Source organism: Platalea leucorodia (assembly GCF_965183815.1).
Source record: "Platalea leucorodia genome assembly, chromosome: 23".
NCBI classification, from domain to species: domain Eukaryota; kingdom Metazoa; phylum Chordata; class Aves; order Pelecaniformes; family Threskiornithidae; genus Platalea; species Platalea leucorodia.
The window spans coordinates 2,435,805-2,446,351 of NC_138845.1; the positions used below are offsets into that span (position 1 = coordinate 2,435,805).

The window sequence follows — 10,547 nt, forward strand, 5'->3', positions numbered from 1 at the left end:
ACGTGTCCGAGCCAGAGCCGCGGTGCCGGGGGGGGAGCACACGCGTGTGCCAGGCCGCGCACGGCTGAGCGCACACGCGTGTGCGGGGGTGTCGGGTGACATCATTACCGCCCTCATTAGCAGCCGGGACGCGGCGGGCATCAATAATTCATCCCCCCCCTTCCCCAGGGCCACCCCCCCCCCAGTGCTGCGGGGGGGCCCCAGCGGCACCCAGCACCCACGGGGCCTGTGCACGGCACCCGTGGGCCCCCCCCAGCACCTACAGACCCCCCCAGACCCCCCAGCACCCACAGACCCCCACTGAGCCCCACAGACCCCCTTTACAGCACCCACAGACCCCTCCCAGGCCCCCCAGCACCCATAGACCCCCCACAGCACCTCCAGACCCCCCCACAGACGCCTCCACAGCACCCACAGAGACCCCCCAGACCCCCTCAGCACCCCCTCACAGCACCCCCAGACCCTCCAGCACCCCCAGACCCCCCACAAACCCCTCCACAGCACCCACAGAGACCCCCCAGCACCCCCAGACCCCCCCACAGACCCCTCCACAGCACCCCCAGAGACCCCCCAGCACCCCCTCACAGCACCCACAGACCCTCCAGCACCCCACAGACCCCTCCACAGCACCCCCAGAGACCCCCCAGCACCCCCTCACAGCACCCACAGACCCTCCAGCACCCCACAGACCCCTCCACAGCACCCACAGAGACCCCCCCAGACCCCCCAGCACCCACAGACCCCCCTCACAGCACCCCCAGACCCCCCCCAGGCCCTCTAGCACCCACAGGGGTTATGTGCCCACTGCAGCCCCACGCGTGTCCCGCATCCCCCCAGGCTGAGGTCAGGCGGGGAGGGGGGGGCCGCCGTGCAAGGGGGGGGTTGCACGGGGCTCGTGCACGGCGTGGGGGGGGTTGCACGAGTGGGAGGGGGGCACCCACGGGGGACGAGCCCCACCCGGTCGCCTGGGTTCCCCCCCCCCCCCCGCCCGAGGGCGTGCGTGGGCGTGGGCGGGGCGGGGTGGGGTCCCGTCGCCGTGGCAACCGCCCGCCCCCGCCCGCCCCGCACACGCGTGTCCCGACATGTGCGTGTGCCCGCCCGCCTCTGCGCCTGCGCTGCGGGGCCGGAGCCGTGGGGACGCGCGTGGCGGCGGCGGGGGGGGGACACACGCACGGCGGGACACGTGTGAGTGACCGCGGACACGCGTGGCCGGGAACACGCGTGTGACACGCTCCTCCCCCCCCCCCCCCCCGCTGCCCCATTTCTACGCGGCGCCATTGGCTGGGGGGGGGTGGGGGGACCGGGACACGCGGGGACAGCCCACGGTGGGGGGGGGTGTCCGGTAACACCCGCAGCCCCCCCGGGAGGGGCCCGGGGACCCCGCGGCGGGGCCCGGGCACCCCCTGACCGCCCTCCCCGCAGGCCGGGCCGGGCGATGCTGCGGGCCCCGGGGCCGCTGGGGCCGCCCCCCGGCCGCCTCCTCCTGCCCGACGCCGCCACCGCCGCCGCCGCCGCCGCTGCCCTGCGGCTGCTGCCGCCGCTGCCGGGGGTGAGTCCGGGGCTGGGGGGAACCGGGGCGGGCGGGCGGGAGGACCCGGGGGGGCACCCGGGGGCCGGGGTCGCTACGGCGGCCGGGAGGGGCCCTAACGCGGCGCCGCGGGGTCACTGCGGGGTCCCGGTGCGGGGCGGCGAAGGCCCAACCCCTCCCGGCCGCCGTACCGGACCCCCCCCCGCGCCGTACCGGACCCCCGGGGCCGTACCGGACCCCCCCCCGCCGCACCGGGCCGCGCCGCTCGGGGTAAGGGGGGAGCCGGGCCCCCCGGGGAGGGAGCCGGGCGGGGGGGGGGGGCCGGGCCGGGCGGGCCGGGCCGGTCCCCCGGGTTTGGGCAGGGAGAGATTCCTGAGGCGCTACGGAATGGGGCGGGGGGGGGGGGACGGACCCACGGCACTGCCCCCCCCCAGCCCCACGGAGACCACGGAGACCCCCCCGCGGGACCCGGGAGGGGGGGATTGGGGGGGGTTGGGGGGGGATGTGGGTGCTGCTCCCCCCACCCCGGGCAGGATGCGACCCCTCCGCCCTGCGCCGCAGATGGAGCCGGTGCCCAAGGGGGTGCTGGGGGCGGCGCTGGGCAAACCCCGGCGCCCCGTCATCGCCTGCAGCGTCTGCCAGATCCGCTTCAACTCCGAGGTGGGACCCCCCCCTTGGGTGCCCGGGACCCCCCCCTTGGGTGCCTGGGTCCCCCCCTCCCTGGGTGCCTGGGTTCCCCCCCGGTTTGGGGGGCTGCACCCCAGAGCTGGGTGCGCTTCCCATGCTGGGATCTGTGGCCTCGGGGTGGGGGGCTCCAGGGTTGGGGGTCCCAGGGTGTCCCATGTCCCCAGGGTTGGGGGTCCCCAGGGTGATGCTTGGCCCCGGGGTTGGGGGTCCCCATAGTGTCTCCATGGTGGGGGGCCCTGGGGTGCTGTGTCCCCAGGGGTGGGGGTCCTCAGGGTGTCCCATGTGTCCAGGGGTGGGGGTCTCCAGATCGGGGACCCCTTGGGTGCCTTGTTCCCAGGGTTGGGGGTCCTCAGGGTGTCCCATGTCCCTAAGGGTGGGGGTCCCCATTGTGTCCCATGTCCCCAGGTTCAGGAGTCCCCAGGGTGTCCCGTGTTCCCACGGTGGGGGGCCCTGGGGTGCCCTGTCCCCAGGGCTGGGGGTCCCCATGGTGTCCCACATCCCCAGGGGTGGGGGTCTCCAGGTTGGGGGGCCCTTGGACGCCGTGTCCCCAGGGTTGGCGGTCCCCGGGGTGTCCCACGTCCCCAGGGGCGGGTGGGGCGCCCATGAGGTGCTGCATCCCCAGGGTGACCCGTGTCCCCAGACCGGGGGGGGTCTCCGGGGTACTGCCGTGTCCCCGGCGGGGTGACGCGGTGTCCCCACGGTGTCCCCAGAGCCAGGCGGCAGCGCACTACCAGGGGAACCGGCACGCGCGGCGCCTGAAGGGGCTGGAGGCCGCCCGGGCTCGCCGAGGGGGGGACAGCGGGGACCCCCAGGACACCCCCGGCCCCGCGCCGGCCGGGGAGACGCCCGACCGCGCAGGTGGGTGCCAGCACGCCTGGGTCCGTGCCCCCCACCCCAGGCCGGGGGTCCCAGGGGTGCCCCGTTAACCCTCCCCGCACCGGCAGGCGAGCAGCCCCCGGCACCCGCAGCCCCCGGCGCCCCCGGGCCCCCCTCGCCCCCTGTTCCCCCCCCGGCCGTGGCCGCGGAGGCGCCGGGGGGGGCCCGGGGGGGGCCGGGGGGGGAGGAGGAGGAGGAGAAGGCGAAGGCCAAGCGGCTGCTGTACTGCGCCCTCTGCAAGGTGGCCGTCAACTCCCTCTCGCAGCTGGAGGCGCACAACAAAGGTGGGGGACATGGGGGGACACGGGGACACCGGGGGAGCAGGAGGGGATGGGGGGGGGCAGGGGGGCTCAGGGACATGAGGACAACAGGGGACACGGGGGTTCTGGGGGACACGGTGGCAGGTACAGGGGTGGACATCAAGTGGCACTGGGGGACACTGAGAGGGGGACGGGTCCTGTGGGTGCAGGGGCATTCTGGGGGGGGGGGGTCTGGGGTGCACGCAGAGGCTCTCTGGGTGCAGGGGGGTCTCGGGGGGCTCTGGGGGTGCAGGGGGGGTCCCGGGGGGTCCCTGGGTGCAGGGGGGCACAGGGTGACCCCCCCCGTGTGCGCAGGGACGAAGCACAAGACGCTGGTGGAGGCGCGCAGCGGGCTGGGGCCCATCCGCGCCTTCCCGCGGCTGGGGGGGGCTGCGGGGACCCCCCCAGCCGAGGCCCCCGAGCGCTCCTTCCACTGCCAGATCTGCAACGTCCGCCTCAACTCCGAGCTCCAGCTCAAGCAGGTACCCGGCCCCCCCAAACCCCTCCGGGACCCCCCAGACCCCTCCGGGACCCCCCAGGACCCTGCAGGACCCCTCCCAAACCTTCCCCATCCCGTTAGGACCCCCAAGGACCTCATGGCACCCCCCAAACCCTTGGGACCCCCCCAAACCCTTCTGAGACACCCGCAGGACCTTCCAAACCCTCCTGAGTCCCCCCCGAGCCTCACGGGACTCCCCCAAACCCTCCTGAGCCCATTGGGACCCCCGAGGTCCCTATGGGACCCCACAAACCACCCTGAGACCCCAGACCCCTCTCTCAAATGCTTCTGGGACCCCCCCCAGACCCACTGGACTCCCCTAACCGCCCCCCCTCGGGACTCCCTGAGCCCCCATCGCACCCCTGGGAGGGGACCCACGACCCCACCCGTACGCCTGGGTCCCTGCTCAGCCCCCCGTGCCCCCCCCAGCACATCTCCAGCCGACGGCACCGCGACGGGGTGGCCGGAAAGCCCAACCCGCTGCTGAGCCGCCACAAGAAGCCCTGGGCCCCCCCGGAGCTGGTGAGTGGGGGGCTAGAGGGGGTCAGGGTGTCTATAGGGTGTCTATAGGGTGTTCTGGGGCACCCCATAGGGTGGGGGCATGCCCAAGGGTGGCTGTAGGGTGTCCTGGGGCTGCCCTATGGGGCCGGGGGGGGGGGGGGCCTGGGGGTGCCTGGAGGTGCCCTGTGGGGCAGGGGGATGCCCAGGGGTCTCTATAGGGTGCTCAGGGATCTCTAGGGCACTCAGGAGTCTCTATAGGGTGCTCCAGGGTATCTCAGTGGGTGCCTCATGGGACGGGGAGGGAGCTGGGGGTATCTATAGGGTGCCTGGGTGTGTGTAGAAGGTGCCTGAGCGTGTCTATGGGGTGCCCCCCGGGGCAGGGGGTGCCCAGGGGTACCCTAGCAGTGTCCCATGGGGCTGCGGGGGCCTTAGAATACCTATAGTGGGTCATGGGGTGCCTTTGGGGTACCTATAGGGTGCCAAGGAGACCCTTGAGGTACCTATAGAGGGGTGTGGGGGCCCTTAGGGTACCTATAGGGTGCCTGGGGGTGCCCCGTGGGGCAGGGGGTGCCCAGAGGTACCTTAGCAGTGGCCCATGGGGCTGGGGGGGCCCTCGGGATACCTATAGGGTACCAGTGGGGCCCTTGGGGTACCTATAGGGTGCCTGGAGGTGCCCCGTGGGGCAGGGGGTGCCCAGGGCTACCTCAGCGGTGCCCCATGGGGCTGGGGGGGCCCTTAGAATACCTATAGGGGGTCATGGGGTGCCCTTGGGGTACCTATAGGGTGCCAGGGGGTGCCCCGCGGGGCAGGGGGTGCCACCCCGGTCACTGACCCCCCCTCGCCCCCCGCAGGCGCCGCTGCCCTTCCCCAAGGAGCTGCCGAAGGCGCTGGCGGGGGGGGGGGGGGCTGCTGCCGCCCCCCCTGGCCCTGGCGGCCGCCGCCGCTGCCATGGCCGCCCCCCCGCTGGCCCTGCGCCCCCCCGGGCCCCCCCCTCCTGCCCGGGCCCCCCCTGGCGCCCGCCCTGCTGCGCCCCGCCCCCGGGCCCCTGCGCCCCGCCCACGCCCCCCTCCTCTTCTCCCCCTACTGATGCCGCCCCCGGCAACCGTTGCCTGGCAACCGGTGCCTGGCAACCGGCAACCACCTGGCAACCGGTACCCAAGCATCACTGGGGACCCAGCGGCTGTTACCTGGCAACCGGGACCCAGCAACTGCAACCAGCAATCACCCGGCGACGGTCACCCGGCAACGGTCACCCGGCAACTCCACAGCACAACCCAGCGACCGTTGCCGTGCGACCAGGCAGCGGTGGTTACCTGGCAACAGCACCCACCAACCACCCCAGAATGGTTACCTGGCAACGGTTTCCTAGCAACCAGCCACTAATGGTTACCCAGCAACAGTTACCCAGCAAAGGAACCCAGAAGCCTGCGCGGCAACACCCCGTCCCTGGCAACGGTTACCTGGCAACAGGACCCACCCGCCCAGCAACCTGCCTGGCAACAGTTACCTGGCAACCCACCTAGCACCCTACCCAGCAACCACCCGGCAACCCCAGCCCCTGACAACGGTTACCCAGCAACCTCCCTGACAATGGTTACCTGGCAACAGGACCGGCATCCTGCCCAGCAACGGGCACCTGGCAACGGTTACCCAGCAACCCTCTGAGCAGTGGTTGCCTGGCAACCAGGAGATGTTTACCTAGCAACGGGACCCAACAGCAGTTGCCCAGCAACGGGACTGGGCCCTCGTGCCCAGCAACGGTTACCTGGCAACGACACCCTGCAATTGCACCTGGCAACGGTTACCTAGCAACCGTGCCCATCAGTGGTACCTGGCAATGGGACCCAGCAACGATGACCTGACAATGGTTACCCGGCAACGGGACCCAGCAACCGCACATGGCAACGGTACGTGGCAACGGTACCCGGCAATGGTTGCCCAGCAACCGTATCCGGCATCCGCACCTGACAAAGCGACCCGGCAACTGAGCCCAGCAACCGCCCCCGGCGACGGTGCCCGGCAACCACCCCGGCGACGGTACCCGGCAACCACCCCGGCGACGGTACCTAGCAACGGCACCCAGCAACCAATCCCGGCAACCGTCTCCCAGCAACCGTGCCCCCCCCATTCCCCACCCCTCCCTGGCTGCTTTTTGGGCTCAGCGATTATTTTTTAACTGGAATTGGGATATTTAGCAGGAAAACGATGAGCCCACCCCCCCCGGCCCCACTGCACAACCCCCACGGGGACGGGGACCCCCAGCACCCCGGGGTGGGGTGGGGGGGTCCGGGGGGGTCCCCAGCACCCCCTGCCCCCCCCCCCCCCGGCACCTCAGGGATCCGCTCAGCAATCAGTGATGGCTCGCAGGGACGGGAGCCCCCCCACCCCGGGGGGTGCTGTCCCCCCTCCCAAGGGTGCCCCCCCACCCCAGGGTGCCCCCCACCCCCCAAAAAAAGCCGTGACCTCTTGCACTGAGGGCAGTGAGCCCCGCACACGCCCCGGGGGGGGCACCCATCACCCCCCCCACCCCGGGGCCCCCCTCTGGGCCCAGCCCATTGCAATAATGCGGGGGGCCGGGGCACCCCCCACCCTGTAAATAGCAACCCCCCCCTTGCCCCCCCCCGGTACTGCCCCACAAGCACTGTGCCCCCCCAAGCCTGGCACTGCCCCATCACTGTGCCCCCCCAAACCCAGCACCCTCATCACTGTGACCCCCCCATCCTTATCACCCCCCCACTATCACTGTGGCCCCCCCAAACCCAGCACCCCCCCATCACTGTGACCCCCCCATCCTTATCACCCCCCCACTATCACTGTGCCCCCCCAAACCCAGCACCCCCCCACTGTCACCCCCCATCCTTATCACCCCCCCCACTATCACTGTGCTCCCCCCAAACCCAGCACCCCCCCATCACTGTGACCCCCCCCCATCCTTATCCCCCCCCCACTATCACTGTGCCCCCCTTATCACTACAGCCCCCCCATTTGGCACTGCCCCCCCCATCCTTATCACCCCACAACTCGCACTGTGGCCCCCCCAAAACCTTGCACTGCCCCCCCTCACTGCACACCCCCCCCCCTTGGCACTGGCCCCCCACTTTCCTGGCGCCCCCCCCAGTCAATACTGTGATTAAAGCAAAGCAATAGCAGGCAAGGGGGGGACGGGGTTTGGGGGGACACAGGGCCCTGTTACCCTCCCCTGCGCCTGCCTGTCCCCATGTGCCCCCCCCCGGCTTTGCCCCAATAAATGATGAGGTTTGAGCCTGTGGTCTCGTGTTTGGGGGGTTCGGGGGGGGGGGTGTCCCCCCCAGGGGTGTCCCCCCCCCCGTCCCAGCGTACATGCGTGTGCCCCGCAGCCCCGGGCTGTCACACACGCGTGTTCCCACGTGTCCCCCCGCCCACGCACACGTCCGCGCATCCCTTACTCACGTGCCCCCCCCCGCCGTGTCCCCGCAGCCCCCGCGCACACGTCTGTGTCCCCACGTGTGTCCCTGTCCCCCCCCTCCAGGCACCCTGGGGAACCCCCCCCGGCCACCTGGGTCCCCCCCGGCACAGAGCAGGGCGGGGGGACGGCGCAGGGAGAGACGAGGCGACACACGGGATTTGGGGGGGGGCTGCCATGTTGGGGGGGCCGGGGGGGGGCCGCGCTAGCGCAGCAGCGACCACTTGATCTGCTCCTTTGCCGACTGCAGCACCTGTGGGGGGGGGGCAGCGTCGGGCACGGGGCACCCATGGGTGCGGGGAGCCCGGGGGGGGAGCGAGGTGGGGACGGGGGATGTGGGGAGCTGTCCCGGGGGGGGGGGTCACTGGGGTGTTGGGGGGGACCCAGGGGCACCCAGGTGGCATTGGGGGGCACGGGGGGGGGGATTGGGAGGGATACGGGGACACTGGGGGCAGCTGGGGACACCCAGGTGGCACCTGGGGACACCCAGGGGCACAGGCAGTTGGTGGGCTCGGAGGTGGGAGGGAGGGGGGGCACTGCCAGCCCTGGGGGGGGGCCCGGGGGGGGGCCAGGCCCTACCTGCGAGACTGTCTGCTCCGTGAGGGGCACGTCCTCGCCCTGCGACACAGGGAGGGAGGGAGGTGGGTGCCTGGGGGGGGGCACCCACGGCCCCCCCTCGCCCCCACCATTCCCCCCCGCCCCCCAGCACGGCCTCCCCGCGGCCCCCCGTACCCGCACGGCCACGCGGTGCACCACTTGCTGGGGGTCGCTCTCCAGGACGACGCTGGGGGGGGAAACGGAGACCCATCAGCACCCAGCACCCCCCCGCGGGGCCCCACGGGCACCCAGGGAGGGGGGACGCAGACTCCTGGGGGGGGTCACGGACACTCACCCACCGTCCACGATCTCATCCACAGCCAGGAAGAGCCCCTCCATGTTCTCCAGCAGCGCCCGCTTCTCCACGTTCTTCCTGGGGGGGCCCCGTTCGCTCAGCACCCACAGGCCCCCCCCCCCAGCAATGGGACCCCCCCTCTGGGCACCCACAGCCCCCCAGGTGGCCCCCGGGATGTGCCTGCTGTGTCCCCCCCACCCGTGCCAGTGCCCGTTGGGGCCCCCTGGAGCCATGGGTGTCTCCCCAGGACCCTGTGTGCCACCCCACCCAGGAATTTGGGTGCTCCCCAGGAATTTGGGTGCCCCCCAGGGCCACAGGTAGCCCCCAGGGCCATGGGTGCCCCCCCGGGGCCATGGGTGCCCCTCCAGGGCCACAGGTAGCCCCCCAGGGACCATGGGTGCCCCCCCAGGGCCGTGGGTGTCCCCCAGGACCGCGGGCAGCCCCCCCAGGGCCATGGGTGCCCCCCAGGACCACGGGTAGCTCCCCCAGGGCCATGGGTGCCCCCCAGGACAATGGGTGCCCCCCAGGGCCACAGGTGGCCCCCCCAGGACCCGTCGTACCGCAGCATCTGGCTGAGCGAGTCGAAGAGGCAGTTGAGGACGGCCGTGAGCATCAGCTGGGGGACAGCAGGGTCACACGGTGGCACTGCCAGATGGGGACACCCCGAGGTGGCCCCCCCACAGGCCTGGCGGCACCTTCTGCGTCCCCTCCCTGTCCTGTTATCCCTCCATGTCCCCAGCCCGCCACCCCGGTGTCCCCAACCCACCACCCCTGGGTGCCCCCCCCGGCCCCGCCACCCCTGGGTGTCCCCAGCACCTCGTTCTCGTGGGAGCTGCCGATGACGTAGAAGTAGAGGTCGATGCTGCTCTTGTAGACGACGGTCAGCCCCTCGAGCAGCGCGATCTCGCCTGCGGGCACAGCCTGGCGTCACCCCTGCGGGCCCCCCGGCACGGCCCCGGTGTCCCCGCGGGGGTGGCAGCCCCCCCCCCAGGGGACACGCACGTCCCCGTCCCCGAAACACGCACTGTCGGTGCGGTGGGTCTTGTTGAAGATGTTCTTCTCGAAGGCTTTCTGCTCCTTGGCGCTGGGTACGTGTCGTCGTAGTACTGCGGGGACAGTGGCACGTGGGGACCCGGGCCACCCCCCCCAGGCACCAAGGAGCCCCCTTGACCCTGCTCTGGGCCACCAACCCTGTCCCCACGCCCCTGTCCCTGCCCTGGGCCACCAATGTCCCTTTGTCCGTGCCACATGCCACCCCCCATGTGCCCCCTGTGGCCTCCACGTCTCTGCCCTGAATTGCATCCCAGCCATCCCAGTGCCACCGAGTGTCCCCATGCCTGTGTCCCCCTGTCCCCACGTCTCCCTGGAGCGGTGTCCCCGTCCCTGTCCCCATCCCCACACCTCGCGTGTCACCGTCACCCCCGCTGTGCCCCTCACCTTGGCGAAGAGCCGGTCGCCATCGTTGTCCAGGATGATGACGGCTTTGACGGTGTAGAGGGACGGCTCCTGCAGGGACACGGCCACCGTCACCCCCGCTGCCACCCCCGTTCCCAGGGACAGGGGCACCCCCAGCCCAGCGAGGGGGGACACCCTGTGTCACCGCACCACCCCCCGTCACCCAAACACCGCCTCGGTGGCACTGAGGACACCGGGAAGGAGCCTGTGCCCGGCACCCCCGTCCTGGCGAGGGGGTCCCGGGCGGTGGCCGCTGCAGGGCCAGGCCGGGGGGTCCCTGTCCCCATCCCTGTCCCCGTCCCTGTCCCCATCCCCGTCGATCCGGGTGCTCCCGAGCTCCCGGGACCAAGTTCTGTGATGCACTGACT

The 10,547-nt window shown here is 72.2% G+C and overlaps 2 protein-coding genes across 2 annotated transcripts in view; one reads left to right on the forward strand and one right to left on the reverse strand.

Annotated features, from left to right (window-relative positions):
• The first annotated feature begins 1,166 nt into the window (after positions 1 to 1,166).
• ZNF385A (zinc finger protein 385A) lies at positions 1,167 to 6,495 on the forward strand. Its single transcript, XM_082332347.1, is given in 10 exon segments — positions 1,167 to 1,185; positions 1,423 to 1,549; positions 2,090 to 2,188; positions 2,926 to 3,073; positions 3,160 to 3,375; positions 3,706 to 3,872; positions 4,319 to 4,411; positions 5,242 to 5,283; positions 5,285 to 5,365; positions 5,367 to 6,495. Coding segments are annotated over 9 exon segments (1,071 nt in total). The 5' UTR covers positions 1,167 to 1,185; positions 1,423 to 1,435; the 3' UTR covers positions 5,478 to 6,495.
• A 1,497-nt stretch (positions 6,496 to 7,992) lies between these two features.
• COPZ1 (COPI coat complex subunit zeta 1) overlaps positions 7,993 to 10,547 on the reverse strand; it is a 3,621-nt gene continuing 1,066 nt past the window's right edge. Inside the window, 9 exon segments of the mRNA XM_082332706.1 lie at positions 7,993 to 8,085; positions 8,412 to 8,450; positions 8,565 to 8,616; positions 8,725 to 8,802; positions 9,285 to 9,340; positions 9,541 to 9,632; positions 9,750 to 9,806; positions 9,809 to 9,830; positions 10,162 to 10,230. Of these exon segments, the coding sequence (XP_082188832.1) occupies positions 8,038 to 8,085; positions 8,412 to 8,450; positions 8,565 to 8,616; positions 8,725 to 8,802; positions 9,285 to 9,340; positions 9,541 to 9,632; positions 9,750 to 9,806; positions 9,809 to 9,830; positions 10,162 to 10,230 (513 nt within the window). The 3' untranslated portion in view covers positions 7,993 to 8,037.